The sequence below is a fragment of the Pezoporus flaviventris genome, unplaced genomic scaffold (assembly GCF_033815535.1).
Source record: "Pezoporus flaviventris isolate CSIRO_AGI_PZ_B2104156 unplaced genomic scaffold, CSIRO_AGI_Pfla_v1 ptg000040l, whole genome shotgun sequence".
Classification (NCBI taxonomy): domain Eukaryota; kingdom Metazoa; phylum Chordata; class Aves; order Psittaciformes; family Psittacidae; genus Pezoporus; species Pezoporus flaviventris.
The window spans coordinates 6,023,279-6,050,000 of record NW_026892588.1 but is presented as its reverse complement, the minus strand read 5'-3'; the positions used below and the strand labels follow the sequence as shown (position 1 = coordinate 6,050,000).

Genomic DNA, 26,722 nt, shown 5'->3' with positions numbered 1-26,722 from the left:
AATTATTCACAGATTCGGTTCAAACGCAGCCAAACAAATAGCTGAACTGCAGCAATTCAGAGATTCTAGTAAGCAGTTAAGAGTGGAGTGAGGCAGGTTTTCCCTAATTGGGCTTTTCTGCTGAAGAAATCACACCACACATTCTTAAAAATGTTTAACCAGGCTCCTTCTGTGAAGACCTATAAAACTGAATGCAATCAGGTTGAGCGCACTGAGCGGATTAATAGCCAGCTATAAGATGAGAAACAGTAACAAAGATTATTTTCTCAGAGAAAATACAAGCAAAATCCCAAAGGAAACTGCACTATTCAGCACATGTAATGTAACAATACAGGTTTTTTACAATCCAAAGTTATCCAAGACAACCAGCTCAAAATACAACTGCAAAGCCTAGTAGACGATTCTCTTAGCACTGAGTGCCAGGATGGAAGACTATCATCCAAAGGCTAGAAATAAAGAACTTAATGGGAAATATAGCCCTCAAGACAGAGAATCATGATTTTAAGATTACCTATTACAACACAGCAAAAAGATCTATGTAATACCATGGAAGAACCTCCTTGAAAAGTTACTGGTCAGTCACCCTCAAAAAGAAAGCTAGATATTTTTAGGAAAAGCATTTGAATGAAACAAACCAAAATACTTCACTACAGTAGGTCTATTGTGCGCACACTGAATACCACACAAGGCTCTGACCTCTTGTTTTGAGGGGAATAGAGGCAAACTAGAAAACGCAGAGCAGAATAACAATGTTGAGCAGACATATGCAATGTCTTCTGTATAAGAAGAGACTTGATAAACTGGTGTTCTTTAGCTTAGGAGAAAAACAAAAACCAACTCACTGTAAGGGATACATGCTGCCTTTGGTTTATGGTTTATCAGGTCTAGTAACAGTCATTTTTGTCTCTTCAGATGCCAAAAAGCTTCCTTTCTGCTCTTCAGGAAGTTCTAGAATTTAAAGTCTACTGTATCAGACTACTAATCTGTACTTTCCTACCCTCTTGCGGAATCCTTTTTGCAAGAGGTTTAGCAAGTACTTGGTACCTGCACTTTCAACATGTCCTTGTGATGTAATGAAGTACAGTGTTTTAACTTTATAGGTAACAGGCTACAACAGAGCTTTCAGGCACTTAATTCTACATAGAAAATGAGCTTCTAATAGCACAAAGTCTAGTTAGAGGTCAGTAACTAGCAGTGGACCTCAGCGGTTAAGACTGGGTCCAAACCTGCTCAACACATTCATTAATGATCTGGATGACAGGGCAAAGTGCACCCTCAGCAAGTTTGCTGATGATGCAAACCTGAGGGGAATGGCTGATGCTCCAAAGGATCGTGCTGCCATCCAGAGGGTCTCCAACAGGCTGGAGAAACAGGCACAAGAACTTAATGCAGTTCAACCACAAAACAAAGCAAAGCCCAGAACCTGGGCAGCACTAACCCCGTGCACCAGTATATGCTTGGTGCTCACCTTCTCAAAAACAGCTTTACAAAGCAGACCCTGGGGGTCCTGGTGAACACCAAGCTGAACATGGGCCAGCAATGTGCCCTTGTGGCAAAGGCAGCAAATGGTGTCCTGTGTTAGTAGTGTTGCCAGCAGGTGGGGGGAAGCATTCCTTCCCCTCTGCTCAGCTCTAGCTGGACCATACCTGGAATGCTGTGTCCAACTGTGGGCCTCCCATATAGACAGCATAAATGTAATACACATCACTAAACAACTATTTTAGTATTCCTCTGGTAATACAACTATCAGAGCATGCTTAGTTCCCCCTGAAATACAAACCAGTCAATATTCTGATGCAGGTCCAGCTCAAGATCCACAAACTGAAAATCTTTCATCTCAAAAATCAGATCACAAACATGACGCTTCATGCTGTTTACACATATAACCTTGATTGTAAAAAATAACAAGACAGATTATGAAAATGCTTGACAGTTAACCAAAGCTGAGAATAAACATTAGTTTCTTCTTGTGTAGAAAGTGCTCAGTTGATTACAGCAGTATTGCTTTTAGGTCTGACCTTAGTTTACCAGAGAGGAAAATGGGTATCTGTAGATGAGCCGTAGTACTTGGAACAGTAAAACTAGAATCCTATTTTATTATTATGAATTCATAAACTGAATTTGTAGGTTAGAGTAATATTCTTAAAATTGAATCAGACCTCCAAAAGTGGATTCTGTCATTCAAAAACAGGTACAAATACTCCAGAGATAGATGACGAAATATGAAACGCTGTTTGTAGTCAGCAAACAGCAAACACAGAAAAGTTTCCCAGAAATACAGAAACCTTAATCAGCTGTGCTCTCTGTTCTCTTTAGTCAGGAAAGAAAAAAAAAAACAACCCTATAATAACAATGGGGACCCTTTATGATATTCAGAATATGAGTTAAGTATTTTTATTTGTTTCAAAATTACAGATTATTTTCTCAACATATCTGTATGCATAGTTATACATTCATCTTAACTGTTTTGCATTGGTATAAATACAATTCAATCCATATTATCTTGTTATCACAATGCTATGATTAGACACACTAGAGCTAAGGAAAGCTGGTTATTGTAATTTTGTTAAATTTCACAAGCTGCAAGAACTCACCTCAGTTTTTACAAAATAAAGGGCACAAAATACCTTATCACCTATGACATGAACAATCACAAAATTCAGGTTCCAGCTTTTACTTTGGAATGGTCAGCACAATAAATATTTTTAGGGTATAAGGAATTACCTTCTAAAAATGTCAAAAAGCAGTATCTGAATATTAACTCCTTTCAGATAATCTCCATCTTTTCTTTCACACCATCAGCACATATTTAAAGATTAAATTCCTTACGCCTCCTCTTTCTAAGAGAGCTACAGCTACTGGGAATTTCTCTTGCCTGGTTTTAACAGGTAATGGTGTTAATTCATAGAGTATCACTGTCAGGAGGTGTAAGAGAAAATCATAGAATCGTAGAAAGGTTTGGGTTGGAAAGGACCTTAAGAGATCATGTAGTTCCAATCCCCCGCATGAAGGTTAACAGTCTGAAATAAATATGGTATTTCTGACACAATTTGCAAACATACAGTGTTTAACAGCTCACCATTTGTCAGGAAAACAACTGCCTTCACCTTTGCCTCCTATTCCCACTCCAATTCCAAACCCTCAAAGTTAGTGAAGCAGTAGGAAGCAAAAAAGAAAAGTAATTATTCACTATAAAATATAGGACTGATATACAATTAATTTCCAGATCACCAGAAAACATTCTACATTTACAGCTTCTGTCCCCACAAGAAATAATGTTTTCTACTTTCCCTCATTTTCAATTTAAGAAATGATAGCATCAACTCTTGAGTGACTTTAAAATAAACATACCTGTGGCTGAAATGGTGGAGCAGTTGGCCCTTGCATGCCTTGTGACTGTTCATCCATTCTGTCACGTAAAAGCGCCCCTTATGTCCTGGAAAGAGAAATATGGTCATTACACTGTAATTCAATCTGTGTTTATGATCAACGAACATAAGCAGAACTGAAGCATTAGTTTTCTCATTTGCATGCTTCAGTCCATGAACATTTAACTATTGAAGCCCTGCACTGTTTTGGGAAGAAAGTTTTCTTATGTTTACCTGTTGCATAAAATGAAACAAATCACTATACATATCTGATCTTCGTATTAAAAGATGAGCATTAAACTACTTGAGCCAGCCAAATAGTTCTGTCTGATGAAAGCTGCATCACCCCATTATTCTTTTATTCTATTATAAACCACTTGTTTAACTACACAAATGCCTCCTGGCCAGTACCTCTGACCTATAGGAAATAGCAGATCAGAACAACTATCACTGCTGCATGCATACTGTTTATGTTGCATTAATTTAACTGTAGATTTCAAGGAGTATGCAACAGCAGTTCCATCTAAACAGAAACAGTTCCTACTTTCTGACAAGCTAGCCAAGAGAGCTTTGAGATAACCATGTTAGGTACACAGTGTCTATTCCCAACTATGAAACTCTCATATCTCATCAGTAAGATGGGAGGAGACATGCCTGCCAAGTTCGCAATATAGAGACACAAAGCTTTGACTAATAATAATGGTTGCAAAACATGCCAAATCATTACTAGAAAGAACTGGAGACACTAAAATGCAAATAGTCACAAGGCTTTTTTCCTCAGCTAAGTGAATTCTTTCCCCAGCTACATGAGATGTTGTTGACGGGGAGCAGGTGCAGCACCCAGTTTTATTCGTGCCCATGAGGGCCATTTCTGTTCAGATGAAGACAACAGAAAGTTCACCATGCAAACAAATAAGAACTTTTCTAACCTTTTAAATACTTTTATTTGTATAAACACTATCAACAGCAAAGCAGCAAACCTTAGAAATTGTTTTCAAAGCCCATTTCAAAATACGAAACTAACAAATAGCTTGTGTTCCCTCTTGGCATTCTTTCAGCATCATTGTGATAACATGACTAATAGATAAAATAATCACAAAGCAGCTTTGCAAAGTTTCTCAATACACTGCCCTAGTGTACTAAGCAGTGGACTGGATAAAAAACAAATTATTAGCAACCTGCTTTCATTCCCCCATTTAAAGCTGCTGCTCCATGCCATTTCAGTACCAGTAACTATTCCTAACACCAGCTACAACGTCCTCCAGAGTGACTAAGGGTCCTCACAGCTTTGCCTTCCTACCCTTACGACGGCTGTATAAAGCACACAGTTTGGGACTTTCTGTTGTGTCCCGAGTATTAATCCAAAGATAAAAGAGATTAAAACAGATCCAAAAAAAAAAAAACAACTTCAGGCAGGTCAAGGGGAAGAAAAGCAAAAAAAAATCCAAAGAAAAAATAAACCACAAAACACAAAAACCAACCTAAACAAACAAACACAATTATCTCACTGAGGTGAGAGGCAGAGAAGAAGAGGTGGGAATTCCAAAGATTTCTGTCAGAACAAGCATGGTGACAAAGGGTGAAACAGCTGGCAGAAACATGCAGCACGCCACTGGCTAGGCAACCTGCTAGCCAACCCTAGGACACCAACACTGACACTTCTTCCAAGTTCTATAACATCTCCCATATAACCTCCCCACCAAGGGAAGAAATCATAACACATCAGCACTGGAATTAAACTGTTGTCACAAAACTGCACCTAAGTTCTCCAGTTATATTCACAAGGGTTTATGCAATTTCAACAAATTCTGGGGAAGGAACACATGGAAACCTTGTGGGATGTTATCACAGAACCACGAAATGGTCTGGGTTGGAATGGACCTTAGAGATCATCTAGTTCCACCCTCCCTGCCACGGGCAGAGACACCTACTAGACCAGGTTGCTCCAAGCCCCGTCCAACCTGGCCTTGAACACTGACAAGGATGGTGCAGCCACAGCTTCTCTGGGCACCCTGTGCCAAGGCCTCACCATCCTCACAGGGTAGAACTTCTGCCTAATATTTAATCTAAATCCACCTTCTTTCAGCTTAAAGCCATCCCCCCCCTTGTCCTATCACTATATCTTCTCCTAATTTCTTGCTATAGAAATCACTGACAATGTTTTCTGATCTACTATTTTGAAGAGATTTTATAAGAATTTTATTTTTGATAGCATCAATATTTCTACTGAAAATTTTAGTGTGTTTTAGTAATAGTCTTGACCACATAATGCACCAATAGATAATTCCATTGTCACAAACACTTGGTTCAAAATGCCCAGGCAAAAGAAGTAAATATAAAACTCTTCATCCTCCACTGCAGATGTTTATCCAAGATTAATGAAATGTTTAGTTGATGCATATTGATTCAGGAACCATACAACCCATTTATCTTGTCTGAATAGTCAGAAGCACTGACTGGAAGTATTTGAGAATATGGGGGGGGATGTTAAATCTGGGGAAAGATTAGAAAGGGAAGAAGTCCTATCATTACCACTGCCAGTGGCTCTGCCCTCTGTGGAGGTTCATTTGTTGCTGAATAGGTAACAGCTAGTATTTACCATAGGAAGCACGTTAGATTTATTAACTTGTGGATTTGTTGTTGCTTTTGCAGAGGAAAGGCAAAGATTGGTATTTTCTGCCCATATATGGAAGTTCTTTTATTTTTTAAACTTGATTTTGTCTTTGAAGACTACATGATAGATTCACACTTTAGAGTAATGTAGCATTTTGATCATACCAAAAGCCAAGGATGCAAAATGAATTGTTTGTACTGTTTGTCAACATAAGCAAGAATTGGATTTTGCTGCTTGAAGGCTGTTTTCACAGCAAGGCATGACTTTCACATTGATAATAAACTTCAGAGGTCAACACATCATGGCATAATATTTATATTTTAAAATTAAAATTGAGACAATTACTATTACTCTTCCAAAGATGGTTTTCAAGTTCTAACATATGGTGAAAAGACACTAAAAATACTGACAGAGTCATGACTTGTTTAAGCTTGAAAAGCAACTACAAAACACATCTAAATGTGACACGTCTACCACTTCTTCAAACAAGCAATTTGATGACCTCCTCCTGCAAATCAATCACCATGATATACACTGGTTTGTGGAAAACAGACATATCAGATGAAGTGAGAGGCAAGTCAGCTACACCATCCCACCCAAAACCTCCAAACTGCCAAACATATCTAATGTCTTTAAATACTCTCACACCGATCATGTAGGAGGAAAGGCCTCTGGCTTTACCACACCATGTGCAAAGATAGGAACAGTGAAAGACTCTCACTTATCTTGCAAAGATGATTTTCATCATTTTGGTGATGCAAATCATTTGGATTCAGACCACCCTGTACACAATAGCAATCACATTAGCACAAACATACACCCTCTAAATCTTATACTCCAGTTATGGTTGCTAACACTTCACAGGCACAGGAAGACTTCTGGTTAACTACTAGTATTTTAAATCTTTGGTTTTTTCAGTTGATTGAAACAATAGGTAGCACCTACATATAAAGGATGCAGGATGAAGTGCCTAGGGATACAGCCAACAGGACCAATTTCTCAATTGAAACTGAAATTGCACAGCAGCTCTTCTAACTGACACTATTTACTCCACAAACCAAGTCCACAAGATAGCAGAAGGGTGTCAAGTCCTCAGCAGTAAGTTAGACTATAAAACTGCAACTGCCTGAACTGCACTCATCTTTCCAGGTGGCTTCCACGAGCCTGCTAGAAGATGGTTGGGACTACCCACAAGTCCTCATGAAATCGGAAGACCTATTCCTCAACAGGAGCCAAAGCTCATCACTCTGGTGCCATTTCACTGGAATATATTTTAAAATAGCGGGTTTTTTTTTTTTTTAAGAAAAGAAAGATAACTGGGAAAAACTTGAAATCCTTGGGACACTTAAAGTCTTGCAACTAAGTCTTAATAAACATGATCAAATTATTTCAGGAGGAAAAGATTAAATGCACTATCAAATAACACGAAACATGATTTTTAAACACTAGTTTCCTAACTCAAAGTCCATAAACCATTCATACTGAAATGCATTTCATGGTATTCAGGGAATAACACTATTGTTTTAACAGACGGCAGTTCAGTAACAACCAAAAAAATACAAAGCCTTCCTGTAGAGAACATCATTAATAGTCTCAATGATATGTGGTTTCCATTAACTACATAATACACACTTGTTTGCTAATTTTGGACCTTAAGTGGGAGCATTCATTAATAGATGTCAAAGGAGGAACAGCTATTCTAAAAAGTATACAGTCAAAAGAATATTCAGTTCTGCTCAGTCTGAAATCCCAGTCTTCTTTTCTACAAAATACAGATGCAACTACTCTACGTAATATCTAACTCAGAGTATGCCATCACAATGTGCTGATGAGGCACACCATCACTTCAGCTGTTCTTCACAAACAAAAGAACGTACGATGTTTATCGCACCATTAGTTAAGGAAGGTATTTTTAATTTTTACTATAACTATTATTTTAGTTAGGTTACAGCCAAAGCTCTCCAGAGACAGCTATCCATTTAACACTCCACACACTCCTTACTTTTTTGGTGTCAGGTATCTTAACACATTCTTCGGTTATCTAACACTGATTTAAAATGACAAATTTTAAACCCATAAACTTTCAATTATCTTTACTAACTAAATTCAAAGATAAGGACCATCCTCAGCTGAGGAAAAAGCAAAACCACATATATTAATACTAATTTCCATATAAGCATACAGGCTAAAGGTATATTCCCATTTGCTTATATCACAGGTTGACTCTCAGCTACCCAAAAGCACAAATTAAACCTACGTAGAACAGTCAAACGATCACCCTGGTTGAAAATTTAAAAAAATAAAATAAAAAACCATAAAAAATAAAAAATAAAATAAAGCAGCTGTGCTCTGGAAGCAAGGGTTTAGATTTCTAAATGCCTTACTGAATACCCAAAACAATTACCCAACCCACCACACCACTGTTAATCCCAGCAGCTAATGCCAGGGAGCCCAAGCATGCTGGTCTGATTCCAGCTCAGCTCTCCATCACCTGGAGAGCCAGACTGACATAACTACAACTCTCAGCTCATAGATCTAAGCCACACACCTTTTGGGAAGAGACAAGATTTAGACCCAGCATTAACAGCTTGGCCCTTAAGCTTGATGCGAGCAGCTTAAGAAACAGCCAACCTACAGGTTTATGAAACCTAACCCCTTAACAATCATTCTTTACCTCTTTAAGGTTGGCTGCTTGGAGGGAACTGGCTTGCTGGTCAAACCTAGCCTGCACTGTGTCAGGTCACCAGCACTGATCAGCCCTGTTCAGCATTTAGGGTGCAGGTTGCAAATTTTCAAAGTGATTTTAAAAGCAGGGGCTCAGAACACACATGGGGAAGATCCTGGGTGAAGCAAGAGAATATCAGCAGCTGTAAACTAAGCATCCCAACTTTATCATTCATGTTACATTAAATGACAGCACAGCTAAGGTTTTCCAGAGAAACGGGAAGTCATGTCAATAAGGAAAACCAATTTGGAATCCAAATCTATCATAACACTTTAACATTAAAATGTAATTTTTTCCCTGGTGCTCTGCATAAACCATTAGGAGAAACATGTGGGTTTTGATGCTGTAATAGAAACATTTTACTTGGAAAATGAAAGTCACTTCAGTTTCATAAATATTATTTTTAGTGCATTCCTGAAGACTGGGAAATATTTAGAAAACAGCCCACATACAGTGCCCCAAAAGCAGCTCTCAGAATGCCGAGATGTCCAAAGCCTTTCTGTACTTCCTGTACACGCATAACTCCAAAAAGCAAAAGGAAACTAATGCTCCCAGCAGTTCACCTAAAACTCTGCTCTCTTACTTCGGACTGGTTTTGCTGCAGTCTTCCCCCACCCTAGATTGCAACTTTAAAGATGCGTTGTAGTTTAAGTGTTAAAATACATTTCAAAAAGTTAATAATGCCACTTCTGTTCCAAACTCAATATTTAATATGGGTGTATTTAACACAAACTGCAAGAGATCCTAACTGGAAAAGAATTCCAGCTAACAGGAATGACAGCACATACGTAATGTCTTTTCAGTAAATTATTCCTGACTAGCACAGACCAATAAAATCAGATCTGGTTAAACACACCCACATTACAGTGCCATCCATTCATAAAGTTACACACTCCAAGGCAGCATTAAAAATGATGAAATAATGCTGAAACACTTTAAATATTTAAAAACAATAGCTAATCAATGCCTTTCCAATAGCCAACAGGATCTGTGACTGGTCATGCTCCTGCCCAGCTCACATTGCCTATTCCTCAAAAATACTAAACAAGAAATTACAAGAAACATACAATAAACAGTGTAATGTTGTCAATGAAATATTACAGTGAGTTACTTAATTTAGTGTACTGCAGTGTTGTTGGTTATTTAAACTACTCATTCACTCAAAGAGTGAATGCTTTATATATGCCAAACAATTACCACACTAGCTCTTTTTTCGCACTCTGTAAATAGCTAAGTTAGATGTATTCATTAATAAAGTAGAACACATCTTTGTTGACACTCACTTGAACTCTGCCAAGACAACGGAGACCTTAAGTGGCAAAGGATAAGGCAAACTCAAGACTGGAATACTGAGTTAATCATTATCACAGTAAAATATGTCACTTATCCCCATTAGTATACACACATACATATGCACGCTGTATACAGATACATAATAATGTATAAATATGCACACATACATATACTTGTGTCTATGCATATTTATAGAGTATGCATATATACTTACATGTGTGTACACACAGAGTATTTACTATTAGCTGACAGTGGAAAAAATGAAATATTTGCTTCACATTTGTATTAAAAAAAGAAAAAATCCTTAAAATGTGGGGAAATAAAAAAAAAAATAAATCCTCATTTGTAGAATTCTCTGCAGAAGCACCCACATCAGAAAAAAAGTTGTATTTGCAACTTTCAAAGCACTGGAAGCAAGTAAAAATAGATGCATATACAGAAGCAGTTAGAAGCAGTTTCTGAAAGCCCTTTATGTTTTAATACACTACCAGATCCATACTCCCCATGGGATGGCAGGACAGTCCTTCCTTCTGCAATGACCCTCTTGATGTGGACAAGACAAATTCTCAGGACTCGCTAGTCTACAAGAAGCCATCATCTATCTGTATGTAGATGACTAATACTGAATTTTTCAACAAACTTAGATCCAAATTCCCTACTCATCGATGGCCCAGTCAAAGAAGCCAAAACACACACGGACAGTAGCTAAGCTGGGTTAAAAGTTGGTTTTAACAAGAGCAGAAGTAACTATACACAAATTAAAAAAAAAAAAACAAACTTTTCCAAAGAAAGTAGGGGAATACACCAAGAGATCACACACAATTTTCTCATCCATTCATCCCTATCATCCGGCATATTTTCATTCCAACCCTGAAAACACATGTGCCAGTCACTGTGATTCCCCAGCTACTAAGAGCTGGGTCTTTATCAGTGCTGACTAGAAGATGGAAGCACAAGCTCTCCTGCTTTACAAGTCTGCTTCCCTTTCTCTTCATTCACTTGCACAATTTAAGAAGTTATATTCTGTTTACTTCTCCCTATCCATTTCAGTTATGTCACTCAAGTAAATAGCTTATCTTGCAAGGTGTTCCCAAAGGGTTGTACATGCACTGACTCACCCTTTTGGGAGCCATTTGTTTGTTATTTCATACAAACTGAAGAAACAGGAAGTGAAACTGCTCAAGTAACAGGCTTCTTTGTTTCACTTCTGTTCACCTGGAAAGAAACTTGATAATCCATTTATTCATACTGAATTGCCAGTTGTAAATCCACATAGGTGGATCACGATCACGTCACAGCAATAGGCTCTGCAGGGAATTAAGTACTGTATCTAACTATTAAGAAAGCAAATCCTCAGCCCACACCACACTCTGCTCTACTTCTGCCTCTGTAAGGATGCGGTTCTAAGGCAATATAAACCAATTATGTGATGATGCTGCTTCCCCTGCCTTCAGCCATACTTTCCAGGCCCTCTTCCTTCCAGTGGGGTTCCTCTGGCCACCCAGACTCCTGGTAAGCTAACCAAAACCAACTGAAAACTGACCTTTTCTTCCAGTTCAGTTCCCCAAATTGTTCCATTGCAGTGATAAGGGCAGATGGCAATAGACAGAGGGAAAGACATAGCTGGGAGTAAAGCAGCCTAATGTAAACCAGTTAAATCTATTGTCAAATTATATCAGTAACATTAAGTTATATAAGACATCTGAATAGCTCAGTGACACCAAAGGTCTTGCTTTCTCTCCCTTTCTCTGTCAGATGATCCTGCATAGCCACCTTGAACCCTTCAGACTTCTTGCCGAGTTGATTTAATCCCCTAATGCAGCCAGGTTCGTGTTCTGCAAGCACTGAGCTCCATCAGTGTGTACCGGAGAGTGCCAGAGGAAAATTAAGTAGAGGAAGTTCAAAGATGGGAAATGTAGGAAGGGGACTGTAGAAGAAATAGAACACCTCCCTTCTGGCAGCAGCACACTAGTACATTAGCTCACCACGTTTCATTTTATTTCACCCTCAGGTAGGGATGCTGACAAGTACTTAAATTCAAAACAGCTGTGACAGGAATGCAAGAGCCAGCATAGAAAGAAGGCAATTTATTCAACACCAAGCCAAAAGTTTTGTCAACAAAATACTGTATGGGAAAGTAGAAATAGGAAACAAAATAAATGGAAAAAGTAAAAAAAGCAATTCTTTTCAGAGAAAGGAAGCCAAGACATTATTTGGAAACCCTTAAAACCCCAAAAGTTTGCAACTCCAGTACACAGAGAGGGAGGAGACCTTTTCTTACTGAAGGGAAAGTTAAATACATCTGTAAAAATAAATTACTCATAAAGAGATATTGCAGTGATTCACTAAAAGCGTATACAGGACTTCACACAGGAATTAAAAGATTCAGGAAAAATGAAAAACCAGACAAACCTATTATTGGCAAGCACACAGGGAAAACCACCCAATTGGAAAGGCTGGCCACATGCAACTGTGCCACAACCATGGCTGATAACATCCACATTGCTACAGGTGAAGCAGTACACATTTAACAATAAATTACACATAATCCTTAAAGAAATGTCTAAATAACCTCAGAAACAAATGCAAGACAACACCTTGTGATATACTGTAGGTGCTAGATGCACATTAACAAGCTGAGAGAAGAAAAAAAAATATATATATATATATCTATATCTGCAGTCGTGGTTTAAACCCAGGCTCCTTCACTCACTCACTCCCCCCCCCCCCCCCCCCCACTCTTCTTGCCCTCCCCCTACTCCGGGAGGGACAGAGAGGAGAATCAAAAAGAATGCAACTCCTACAGGTTGAGATAAGAACAGTTTAGTAACTAAGGTATAACACAAATCACTACTGCTACCACCAATAATAACAATGATAAAGGAAATAACAAGGGAAGAGAATACAACATCTCACCACCAGCTGACCGATAACTCCCCCCCCCCCCCCCCCCCCCCAGCCCAACCAAGCACTGACCCATACCTCCTCCAGCCCCACAGTCTCCCAGCCCTTCCGGCTAACTCCCAGTTACCTCCTGGCCATGACGTGCTGTGGTATGGAATACCTCTTTGGTCAGTTTGGGTCAGGTGTCCTGTCTCTGCTTCTTCCTGGCTTCCCCTCCTCCCTGGCAGAGCATGAGGCTCACAAAGTCCTTGGCCAAACCAAAACATCATTGTTATCAGCTCTGTTCCCAGGCCAAAAGTCAAAACACTGCACTGCACCAGCTACCAAGGAGGAGAAAAATGACTGCTACTGCTGAACCCAGGACAAGTACGTAGTTTAAAAAACTGTGCTACCCCAAAAACAATGAAATCAATGAAGTACTACATAGAATCACAAAAGAAACACCACCCATATTTAACAGGCTTTCTGTTAAATATATATCCTCTATCATTACCTTTGAATCCCAAAACCATGCATGACAGTAGCAAGTAATCCAGGATCCCTGAGTCCAGAAGCAAAGCAGCTAGCAGCCAGCACACTTGCTTCAGAAGCAGGCCAACATTCAAGCTCACAGCTGTTTCTATGTTTCACTGGATAAAATATGCACAATCCATTCCTGGTTTTGGAGTACCCTCGATGACTAGCTGTACATTAAGTGCTCTGTTTGCAGACTGCTTGCTGCTCTTCTTCTGAAGGCCTACTTATCTCCATGAACTTCCCAAGCACATACCTAACACACAGTTCTGAATTTCAGTCAGGGCAAGCACTGGATATTCACTGCTGCAAAGACAACTCCTTTTTTGGATCTGCTTTCAGATGAGGATGAAAAGGGTACAGAAGAAGGGCCTCTACAGGACAGAATGCTGTGCATTTTACCATCACAAGTTTTTATTCATTTTAGAATTCACTTTAAGTTCACCTGTGGTATTTTTGCCTTCCAGCTTTCAAGGAAACAATAATTTAGTGAATTCTATACACTGACAACAGGATATTGAAATGAACTGAAAAAGTCTGGTTCATCAACACTTCACCTAACTCAAACCTCTCCAAAAGATTTCACAACTGAACTGCAGTTGTGTTTCACATGCCAGACACAAACACATAGAATTATCTTCAGAGAAGCAACTCAATAACAGTGCTTCTCTTCTGCTTTTTAAACTAACCTGACAGGAAGAATCCTTTCAATAATTACTGAAAAGGAAACAGGTTGTGATGCTGTACTTCTTTCTAGGGCTGAGTTCCTTCCCATGTGGCCATGAGGGGTCAAACGGTGATAAATACAGCAAATCAGTGCTTTAAAGGATGCCCTTATCACCACTTTGGTATTTTGGTCAGTTATTTTCAACTCTGTTGCAAAGCACATGGAATGTAGCTAAACTGAACAAATTCTCTGGAAATTAGTCAGGTAACACCCGTGACTATCCATAGTATAAACCTTCATAAGATAATCCTGCCCTCCCAAGTACTGCTTCTCTGGAATCAGGAGGGGTTTTTGGATAAGCCCCAAACAATCAAAAGAATTCCCTTGGAGGCAGAAGTTACTGCAGTTTGACTTTTCCCGGGAGACTTTCCAAGGTAACATGAACTCAACCATTCAGCACAGATGTTTGGAACAATGTCAAACTTCAGACGGCAACAGGCATCAATGATGATACAACTGAACACAGCGCAGTATAAATGCAGGACACTATATTAAGTTTACTATACATGGGGGGGGGGGGGGGGGTGCATGCATGAAGTAACTGCCTCACCCAATTGTCTGTGTGAACAAATATACTAGACTGGCTACATTTTGTCCAACTGAGCTTAAATCTGTTGCACAAAAAAGATAGGGGTGGGCTATACGGCTCTATCTTACCATAAGATACCATAGGTCACCATAAAATAAACAACTGACTTCTCTGTTTGTCATTTGAGTTTCTCAGGCACTCACAGATCTTTAGATGAACTCTAAAATGTTACTTTTTTTTCTTCCTTGGAAAGAAGTTTCTATGGTGGGGACAAGATTCTGTCTAATTCTTATACACCCTGGAAGATAAGTCAATCAGAAGGATTTTTAGTTGGCTGGGGTTCTGTGATTTGTTCTCAAATTACTTTTTAATTCCAAAGACTAACTGGTATATTGAATACAAGGTATCTGATAAAGGCAATATCTCTACCCTTGCAGTGAAAGTCTCTAGAGTGTGCTTTCTTAAGTTATTTACTCAACCATCAGATGTTTATAATAGGTTCATGTTTTGAAATTAAAGAACAAGTATTCTTAATATAGCCTTCCTTTCAGTACCAAAAAGGGAAAAAAAAAACAAACACAAAGCTGGAGGGCTTTCTTACTTTAAAGCCATCGGATGTTGCTTGTAAGTTTCTCTCTTTCCACAACACGAAAGTTTTCCTTCCTCTGCCCAAGTTTTTCGTAGGCCATGAACTAATGACTGTTTTCTACTACATTTTACCTCTCTCAAGACAGCCCAAGTCCAAAATTTCAAAATAAGACATTTCTAAAGCACTGCAACACTGAACTGTCTCCTAGATAGCCTTGAAAATTAAATATTTGTATATTTCATCCTTCCTCATTTAGCAGAGCTGCAAACATCCACTTTGCATCTAATCATCCAAAGTACCTACCTTGTAGATTAACATATCATTCACTGTAATTTCTGCATCTCAAGCTTGGAATACAACTTTATATAGGAAACATATCCAGCTCATTTAGCAGAATCACTATGCATCTGTGACCTTTCCTGAGAAGTGATGCTGCCATTGCAACCCGAGAAAACAGTGCTATCACCTCAAAGGTGACAAGCTTGTCGTTCACTTGGTGCAAGAAATGAACCAAATACTTGTGTGGTTTAACATACACACCCCTCAACGTCTTTGATCAGAATCAGGTTTAACATCCTAGGTAGTTTTACCATTCAAGAAGCGATACTCCTGACAAAATGCACAGCAAAACAAACCACGTTCCAGCTGAAGAACAATATTCCGAACTTCTGAATCCTAAAGCCAAGTAGCTATGGTTCTCATGGGCACAAAATGGAATTCTGGGCCAGCACTAGTATAAGCGGTGAAACGTAAAGTAAATAAAGAGGGGGGCAGACGAACTCAACAGATGGAGACTGCCTCACTTCCAGCTTTTTCTTCTAGGCCGCAGCTCCTCGCAGCCTCGCAGAGCCACTGGCGCTGCCACCATCTGGGAGCCTCACCAACCGATGAGAGGAGGAGGGTGGTAATCCTGGAACCTGCAAGAGGGACCCTCACGGCCAGGCACCCCTTGCCCTCAGACTGCCCGGGCGCTGCCGGTGCGCCGGCGGCTCCTTCAGCCGAGGGTGCTTCCCGGACAGGAGGCAGAGGGGCAGAACTGTGGGCTCCCGCCTGGGACGGGGCAACCTGGACTCAGGCCACAGGGCCGCGGCTCTCAGTGACGACGCTGTTTTTACTGAGCGCTGTGTGAAACCCTCCAGACGGGGCTTTCCCCCTGCGCTACCCGGGTGAGCATCGCTGACACCGAGCTCCAGGTGAGAGGAGGGCAGAGAAACCTACATGGAACTGCTGGAAATGAGGAAAACATCGCGGAGAGAAGCTCCGCTTGCGGTATGAACTTGAAAAGCTCAGCCGGGACAGAGACACTGCGGCCAGGCCGCAAGCAGCCAGAGGCGGGCCGAGGTGGCCGGGCCGCCGCCGCCGCCGGGCAGAGTCCCCAGCCGCCCGCTCGTCTCTAGACACAGACAGCCTTGCTCCGCAGCGGGGCCAGCCGCCGCCGGCAGAACCGCCACAACAGCCCTCCGGAACCGCATCATACCGCCCCGTCCCGCCTGTGCTACCCGCCCTGCCCCTGCGGCCGCCGGGCAGACAGCAATACGCCGTGCAAAGCGCAGTCACCGCCGCGGGGCCTCACGCCACCACCCCGCTCCCCCCCGCCGCGCAAAAAGTTTCTCGCTTCCAGACCCGCACCGCTCCCTCCCTCCCTCCCCCTGCAGCGGGCGGAGCGGCAGCTCCCGCGTCCAATGGTGCTACGGGCGAGAGCCCCAGTAACCAGTGGGAAGAAGCGGGAGGCGGGACCCCCAGCAGCTGCCCGCACGGAGGAGAAGGGGAAGCGCCTCCACGAGCCGGGGCACGGCCAGCGGGACCGCCGCTCCAGCCCCGCACCGCGCCCGCCCAGTAGCCCTGCCACCGCTCCGCTCACCGAGAAGCCTGGCTCCGCCTTCTCTTGGCACAAGAGCCCGGAACCGGCTTCCTCTCCTCCCCGGCTTCTGCAGAGCCTAAGGGCCGGCACCGGGGCGGCGCTGGCCGTGGGCGCCTAACGGGGTTCCTGGCTGATGACTCGGACGCCGGCGACACCACGAACCTTCTCCCCGCCCCCTGCTGCTCTTGCCGGGCCCGTAAACATCCCGGCATCCCCGAGGAGGGAGGCGGGGCGGCCACCGGGCCCCGCCTTGCACAGCTGCTACCGCTTTCCGGCCGGCGGCGAGGGGTCTCATGCCGGCAGTGGTAGTGGCTCCTTTCTAGCAGGACCCGCCTGAAGGATCGGGGTGCCGACGGAAGTTTCTGTCCGGTGTCGGGCAGCCGGGTCCCCGCTGCGCTGCGCTCCGCCCCGCGCTGCCGAGTGGCCTCGCACCTCGGGGTCCCCAGTACGGCTCTTGCCAGGAGCGGCTGCGCTCTGGTCGGGAGCTCGGCTGGCAGCCAGCGGCAGGCAGCCAGCGTCAGGAGCGCCGGCCAGCGTCCTCTGCCGTAGGGTGCGCGGGAGAATGTGCAGCAAGCTTGAAAGCTGTTCGGCTTGTTTTGAAACAGGGGCCACTCGTCTGATACGTGTTTATATTGTTGAGCACTGATGGGGGCCTCCATCTGCCCCGGTACTGCGGTAATACATCAGTTACGGGAAAGCGCAGAGCCCTCCTGACAAAGCTAGAAGGGACAGGGAAAGTAAAAGCTCAGGCTGCTGGAAACCAAGGACTGGCTCGCTTGCAGTTCGGTGAGCAGCATAGGCGTAAGGTTTTGACCCACTCTGCTTTGGAAAACAGGGTGTCAAACAGCATACTTTTCATTTTGTATGTAAACTGTGATAACAAGACATTGGCGAGTATATCAGCTGGAAGTGACCTAAACCCGGTTTTGCTATACTTGGAGAAATAAAAGTGACAGGAACTTCTACTTTTGCAACAGCACAGGGTTTTAAGTAGATTAAAAAATACTGAATTCCAAAATACTACTCTTTTTCAGGTTCCTGAAAGTTTAGCCTGCTTCGAGATGAGGAAATTCCCTTCATGGAACAGAGATCCTGAGAACCAACGGCAGGGGGAAAGGGTGAAAGCTGACCACAATTTCCTCAGTCGGGTTATGGATTACTGTGGCTTTTAATGTGGACCAGTACAAATGGCTTCTTCCTCAGGGGTGGAAACCCTTTGTAAAAGAGATCTCTATCACTTCAGTGAGATAACATTGTTTAAAGTAATTTAAAACTACCTTGAGTCAGAAGTTATTTTTTTCCAAAGCAGTCTCAAAAGGGTTGGGCGGGGTTTTTTGTTTGTTTGTTTTCCCTTGTAACAAGTAAAGTTATACTTGATTTAAGTGTTTTGCAGAATAAATAGGAAATGGGCCAGCGTGTCTGAGAAAAGTCTGTTCATCTACCTCTGTACAAAATTGTACTGTCTGCTTTTGAGGCAAACTTTTATAAGCTTTGATAAATCTGCAGTGTATTCACTGATACGAAGTCTAACAAAGCTTGAAAGGAATTAAATTTTGGTCGTTCTCATCTGACATTAACACTTACTAATCATTCTGCACATTTCCTGTTCATTAGCATTGGGTTATTTGATGTCACTAGCCAAATACAGTGACAAAGTGACCCCTCTGCTCGTGGAAAAAGACATACCCTATAATCTTCTTCCATCTTTGAAGTGCATTTTGTAGTCTTGAAAAATTGCAGCCCAAAAGAATAAACTGGAATTACAATTAGGAGATTTTTTTTCATGGGTGAACTGTATTGCAAAACCAGTTTCTCGAACACGAATTCCCTGCATTGTTTTCTTGTAAAAAGTGCAATACTTCAGGTTATCCCACATACCAAAAAGTGAAAAGTTTATAGATCTGCCATGTAATGTTAAGAAGTTAAAAAGAATTACAATCAGCAATTCCACTGAATGGTTACATTTTCCCTTTAGTCTCAACCTGAAATGTAGTTGTGCGAAACAGTCATGTATTTGCAAAACCTATGTTGGAGAAAGAAGGGATTGTTGTGTGGTAAGTAGCTGACCACAAAATATCAAATTTTATTAGGTATCACTGTTTTGCAAGTAAAGGCAATTACTACTGTAGTATCCAGCTATTGCTCTTTTCTAGATTCTCTCAGATGGAAAATGAGCAGTTCACAATCGCCAGCAGAGCCATAGGTAGCATTTAAAGCTTTCTCTACAGTCATGCATTAAAAGAGAATTAACCAGAGCTTACTTGCCATTTTTTTCCAGTAGGTTTCTCACTGTTTTCCTTTGCTTAATCTGACATCATTGGACCTTTTCATATTTCATCCTATTTTTTACTTGCTGCCCTTGCTTTCATTCCTTTTTCTTTATTTTCTCCATGTTGTTGTTTGACTGTACATGTCAATAATATTTTGACTTCTGTTTTTAGTCACCTGACTCCAATGGCTACTTTATCCTGACATTACCAATTGTGGCAGCATCTTCACTTTCCTGTATTCGAACCTTACCCTTCTTAGAGGGTGGTTGTTCCTGTTTCCTTTTTAGTGCTTGAGAATCAGAAAACCTAAAATTAAGAGGCTGCTTCAATTAATTAGTCCATCATCATGACCAGGCAAAAAGCCTTTAATATAAATTAAACAGGGTGCCCATTCATTTTAAATCTCCAAAGTGACAGATCTTCCACATACCACAGAAGAGTGTCTTCAGACTTGTGCTGCCCAAAATATTTATTTACAGAAGGATGTTTTTCTTGGTTTTCCAATGCACATTTTCAGTTAAATAAATTCATCTTTTATTCCCTGTAATGGAGCTTTTATATCAGACAGAATCAGAAAGGCGGAAGAGACTCCAGATCTCGTATCCTTAGGTGTTGTTAAGGAGCAGGCTTATCTCTGACAAACGCTTCTCTTGGGGGCTGGAGGGGATGCTGCCTAACCAGCTAGAAAAGGATTAGAGAAAACATACAAAGACATGCTGAAATTATGGATCTGGGAAGCAGAATGAACATGGCTTGTTCCCTAAGTCTTGTCAGCTCCTGAAGGTGCTGCCAATAAATGCTCTACACCTAGAATCAAAGAGGCCAGAGGCAGAAAAAATGAGAACCTCACTATTCTCCATCATTGCTGCACTTCACTAGCCTTGTGATTACAAATCTATTTATATATCAATATTGATTGTAGAAAGCCCTACCAATCCTTTTCTTATATTGAAATCTCTATAACTGAATTCTGTGAATATATATAACATAAATGTGGCCAAGGTTCAAGGATATCAAAAAAGTCAAACAATGATACAGGATATTATTTGAAATGGCAATGTTATGCTTGGATTGTCCCTGAACTAGAAAACAGCATCCTTTTCCAGGACTAAGCCACTGGACTTAAAAGCAGCTAGAGACTCTTAAGTAAAAGCACGAAAGTCAACCGGGAACTCAAATGTTTAGACCTACACCCTGGATGATTCCCAACTTGCTTTCTGCTATTATCCAGACCTCTGTACATCTAGATTCTTGAGCTATTCATTAGCAAAATAAACTTAAAGCTTAGGAAAAACACAGATTTAAAAACTTTAAAACTTTCAGGCAGAATAGCTCACTAGGACAGTGGAGGGTGGGAATAGATGACTTCAGGGTCACAGAGGAAGGAGCATAACGTAACAGCTTACTGGTTAACAATTCTTTAGGTTCTTCAAATCAATAAACCCCAGGAAATTAATCAAAAGGAGCAACTGCTCTGGTCTAAATCCTTGAAGCCTGAAAAGTCAGGCTTCAAGTTTCCCTCTACTGTGGTTCTTTGTTACTAACAGTAAAAAGTCTAGGATAGCTGCCTGTGGCATAGCTGGGGAAATAGAAAGTCTGTGAAGGCAGGAGTAAAGCAAGATCCGTTATATCTGCACTGGATAAATATTATGATACGTCTTTACTAAGAATTTAAGCTTTTAGACAACATAAATCATTAAATAGAGCAATTCGTCAGAGGAACTTGTAAAACTCCTGATTTGGACCAAGCAGGGCATCAGACCTTCTTCAGAACTTATGTATCAAAGAACCGTTTCATAAGTTTGATCATAATATATTCAAATTCAACAGTCTTGTAGAAGTGAAAAGGCTAAATAAATTTACCATAGCAACAGTGAACATTGAAAAGAGGACGACATAAAATCAAGGAAGTTTGTTAAAAGTAAATTAAAAGGAATAGCCAAAGGGGAAAATGACTTGTATTAGAATTTCTGAGTAACTATCATCTATCGAAGCCAGTAAGAGCACCTCTGAAGGATTAGCAGAGCTCTACATGAGAACAAAGGGTAGTATTAAAAACAAAAAGGCACTCCTAAGAAAAATTATGTTCAGATGAGGGAAACAGAAAATAGCAAAACCTCTGGCAAGTTAAAACTGCACAAAGGCAGGCCAAAAGCATTTAAAGGAAAATGTTGGTAATGGTATAAAACTTTATTGCAAAACCTCTTCCAAACACATCAGAAGCAGGAAGCCTGCTTTTGTTGACTTTGAAGGGCTCATAAATGATCATGATTTAAAGACAGAAGGATTCAACAAAGATAAGGATAGAAAAAGTGTTGGCTTATGTGTCCTATGAGATATTCATACAGGGGAATAGTAGGTTTGTGTATACGGTCTTATAAGTACACAAACCTAGGAGAGTTTTTTGAAAGGTATATGGAAACACTGAGCTTGGATGATATAAAATCCTGTATTTTAAACAAACTCCCTGATAAATCCACTAAAACGTCTTGAAGAAATTAAGCTGCCTTGCAATAAGAGGAAAGTACCAGTACTTGGATAATAACTGATTTCAGAAAGGAAAAAAAGGTAGGAATAAATAATAATTTCCACAATGTGGTTTCTACTTGAAATAGGGGGAGTTCCTACGAGAATCTTACAGGGATTTGTGCTGGCTCCATTGCTGTTTACATAATTGTTTTAATTGATTAAAAAAAAAAAAAGATATTAAAATTACCAGGTTTTCAAGTGGTACAAAATTATGCAGGATAATAATATAAATAAATAAATAAATATTTTGAAAACAGGAAGGGTGAAAAAGAAAGTTTCTAGTAAGCAAAAACTAAGAGGAAAGATACATGGAAAACTTCAGCTTAAACATAAATCACTAAATGGGATGACAAAGTAGATGGAAAATGGATATGTCAGCCTATGAAAGGCATAAAGAAGATAATTGTAATTGTTATTGGCTTACTGGTTAATATTGATAAAAGAATAATTAATCCTTCTCTCCCACAGTGAAAGAATTATGTGCCATTAAATTAAAACAGTATATAAATGTTTTAATTTAAACAGATGAAAGCAGTTTTCTATACGGTGGCTACTTGAACTGTGCAGGTGATAATTGTGCGTGGATTAAAAAAGTTCATAGAAAAGACCATAAAGACCCGTTTAAACTATAAATGAGGAAAACCCCATAGGATTGACTGCCAGCTTCAACCCTTTTTAATTTTGAGATGACAAATACTGAGGAATGGGATTAATTCATACATTTTTCCAGAGGTGATTTTGTTCACCACTTACAGAGATGAACTGTGTTCCAATGAAAATGAAGGTATTCTTCTTCATATAGCTATTGATTTAAGGAGATTGTCTGTGCAATTTTATATTTAAAAAAGGGCTTCTGAACCCAAAGGCTGACAGCTATTTCAAGTGATGGCAGAGACTCCTATACCCTTGATAATATTGCTGTGTGGGAAGGCGCAGCTATATAAAAAGCTATGAGGATATTGAGCTTAAGGAACCTAAAACCATGGCAAAATTTCACTAAGAAATAATTAAGACAATGTTGTCAGTGAACAAGTAACTAGCTGTGCCTATTTTATACCACCACTAATAATGATTCAAAACGCTGATTTAATTTCATTCAGTATTTTGAAACAGAAAGTTTTTAGTCCTTTAGAGTCCCAAAACCATTATTAATACAATGTACTATTTTTATTCTTTCATGGGTTTTTGTCACACACAGGAAATTTTGCCATTTATTGGAAAAAGTGTATGGACACCAAAAGTGGGAGTCAACTGAAAATTATAGTCTGCTTCCAGATTGAAAGCTAACAAGTAAAATCTAAAATACATGCATCCAACCAGTAAAATAGTTCTCCTTTTCAAAATTTTTCTTTGCTCTATCACGCTGTTATTTCCATGTATATTATAATACATGTATTTTTAACTAAAGGAAGAAAATATTTCTATGTTTACTATAGTTATCTCAACAAGCCCAACCCAGCTTGCTCACTGGTAATAAAGGAAAACAAAATGTGGTGCAGGATGATCAACTACAGTACAAGACAGGCTGTTTTGTCCATGCAGAGTCCAACTTCATCGCAGCTGGATGAGCAGATTTCAGGTTTTTTTACACCCCGGGCCATTCACATCTTCCCTTACTATGTCCTTGCATTGCCATGTTCCATGAGGGGAGAGCTGCTCTCCCTCATTTTAGAAACTTCATTAATAGACTACCCAGCTAGCAAGTTCAGGTTCAGTTTAGAGATATTTGTATCATGCTTGAGTTATACACACTAGCGTTGACTCTCTCCAAGAACCCAACAACACGCATACTTGTGTGCATTATATCTTACCTCAGCTGTTCCTATTTAACAAATATATATCAAAAACCATTATACATCAAACTACTGATCTTAAAATTATTTTTTATTATTATTTTTTTTTTTATTTGCTAGAACACCGTTTATGTCTATCTAAAAGTCCAATCCATTGAGACCATTATAAATTTCTTGGTAACTCTGTGACAACAAACCTCTAATCTGTGACTGAGAAGTATTCCCTTTTTATATTTTTTAATTTTCCACCTTGTAAATTAATTGATTACCCTGCTCTGAGTGCCACAATCTGTCGACTAGTATATTTTTCCAATGATGGAAATTGTCTAACTTGCATCTGGCAATAACCATTCATGAGGTTCCTTCACTGAACAGAAACATGTTCATATAAGAGAAACTCTTACAGACGTGGGCAAGCCTTTCAGCTTCTAAATAATTATTCTATTTGTCCAAGGCAATAGTGTTTACGATATGACACAGGATTAAAAACTGCTTCAAGTCTATAAACATGTACTTGCCAGTAAAACCTATAAACTGTATATTTGGTGTCACTGGAGTCCATATTCAAAGTCCAGATTCGTAAGTCAGCATAGCTGCTCAGACTTCAGTGGAGTCATGCTGGTTTATACAGTTGAAGACCTGGGCCTTTGCTGTTGGATCTGGGAATTTTAACCAAAAAGAGAAAATTCGGTCAAGTTTGTCTTTTCCTTCAGTAAGTCGTAGTTGCCAGAAATTGTGTTATGTTTGAGTCATTATTACTATAAAAGTACAAAACAAAAATGTAGTAAATTAGAGAAAATCCATGGCTGTTGCATTTTAAGTAAAACAAATATCCATGTTTATGGATCCATATGCAGAATCACATTAGTTTCAGTGGTGTCTACAAGATGAAGTAGTGTCTAAATAATTAACTGCAACCTTAACCATAGCTTTTATTTCCCCCTCCCACCTGACTAAACCCTTGGGTAGAACAGACATCCACACTTGTACTCACAGTGTTGAGTCCCTGAGGAATACATAGAAACAACTTATTATTTTTACATAGTAACACAGATAAAATTTTGAAGAAAGTTTGTAAAATATATTTCGATTTTCCAGTCAAAAGTAATAGATAGTATAAAAGCATTTCTTGGCTATTTATAAGACACAAGTAAATCATGAATCCACAGACCTCATGGAGTTGCAGTCAAATGTGTTATGTTATCCACAATATCATACCAGGTGATACAACTGGACAGCTATTCAAAATGCACAATTCAGACCTTCTCATCTGCATTCACCAAAATATACAGCTTTATAGAAAGGTAGTCCCAGGTTCACGATTACTTGAACATTATTTAGTGCTTACATTTATGTCCCAATACGTGTTGCATATAGGCTCTTTTCCTAGAGACTAATGCAAGTCTTCAGATGTTCTTAATTCCGGTGTTACTCAGTAAATTTTGTTCAGATGGCTTTATTCAGTCTTTCCATATAAGCTTGACCAAATTTTCTAATCCCTTGTTCCAGCCTTTCAGCTAGAGAAATATAAATAAATAAATAAAGACAGACCAGCATTCATTCTCCTAACATCCTTTCTCATAGCCTGTGTCACAACTGGTTAGAGTGCAACTGTTCCAAACAAGAATTGGCTTTCACCATGTCTTTGCACTTTGCCTGGTAGAATGGAGCCTATGCCTGTGCTGCAATGCAAATAAATAGTAATTTATGATGATGTTGGAAGAGTGTTGACAGAAAGAGCTAACGGCACTAGCAGGGAATAACTGCATTTATAGTAAAAATAACTATTGTCAGTCAGTCAAAAAAAAAATCAAACTTAATTTCTAGTGTTTAACCTTTATTATCTGGACCTCCCAGTAGAAAGAACATGATTTTCAGTAGCAATTCTGCTAGAATATAGACTACAGAATTTTTCTACCTACTTCAGCATACTTTGGAACCAGCTTATGATGAGAAAAAAGAAGAAAAACCCCACAGAACAAGAGAAATAAATGTTGTTGGCATTTTACAGTAAAATGGGAGTGCATTTTATAGGTGGCTAGCAGCTTGTAATTACCCTTAGTAAAACTAATCCTTTTCCTGTGCTTATTAAAATGTTTCATGTATCAGTAAACCATGAAAAGGACTCACTACCAATCTCTTAACTTGCACTAAAACTGAGTAACGTCCACTTGAGTCACAGTTCCCAGTTCCAGTCCTGTTTCTCTGCCTGCTATTGGAATTCAAAGCCTCTTAGGGAATTAAAACTAACACATTAAATCCTAATTAAATCCAAAAGGGATGTGAAATGTAACCAAATAACTTTATAGTATTTCTTTGGAATATGGTCTCTGGAGGATAAGGAAGGAGCAATGGCTTTCAATTAATGATTTTCCCTCTCACACACAGAAAACATCTGCAATGTTCCTTGACCCCTTTTAATTTCTTTAAGGGGAGTGTTTGACTCGTCAAGCTTCCTCTTTAAAGTTGCTGCAGGTTTGTAATAATTTAGTAGGATAAAGAAGTACAGTCATTACTATTGCAGTCCTTTTTTCTTCAATTAGTATTTCTAATCACATTAGACATGTTTTCAGTATCCAGAGAGGATGCCTGATCCCTACAGCTATCGTGAACCATTAACTTTAATTAAAATTTACAAGTCTAATGTTGTTACATCTGCTAAAAGCATTAGCTGCCATGTTAATTACCAAAATGTTAATGTTGCGTTAAAATATGAATGTTCCCTTTTGACAGTTCATCTGTGGTTTAATTATTTATTTTTGGTAGAATATCTCCTTAAAAAAAGAAAAAGACATAAAAGCATAAATGCTGGCTGAAATAATGAGACATAATGGGAAAAATTCATCTAAATGGAAAACTTACTACTTTAGAATACTGTTAGCAGAAACTTTTTTACATTCTTTGCTGCATCTAAAAGAAATACATGGTGCTTTTGTCATGTCTAAGATGTTATTTATAATTGCAGCACATTCTTTTGCTGTTACTTTGTCAGGTTATCTAATCTGCA

General features: G+C 39.8%; 1 protein-coding gene across 2 annotated transcripts in view; it reads right to left on the bottom strand.

Annotated features, from left to right (window-relative positions):
• NEK7 (NIMA related kinase 7) overlaps positions 1–17,407 on the bottom strand; it is a 67,540-nt gene extending 50,133 nt beyond the window's left edge. Inside the window, exons 1-2 of one of the 2 annotated variants that reach the window (XM_061465576.1) lie at positions 17,286–17,407; positions 3,352–3,436 (exon numbers count right to left, since the gene is read on the bottom strand). In XM_061465576.1, coding sequence (XP_061321560.1) covers positions 3,352–3,408 — 57 coding nt within the window. In that variant the 5' untranslated portion in view covers positions 3,409–3,436; positions 17,286–17,407. Of the gene's footprint in view, positions 1–3,351; positions 3,437–17,123; positions 17,246–17,285 lie in introns of those variants that run through there. The other variant, XM_061465575.1, reaches the window with a different exon arrangement.
• Positions 17,408–26,722: the final 9,315 nt, after the last annotated feature.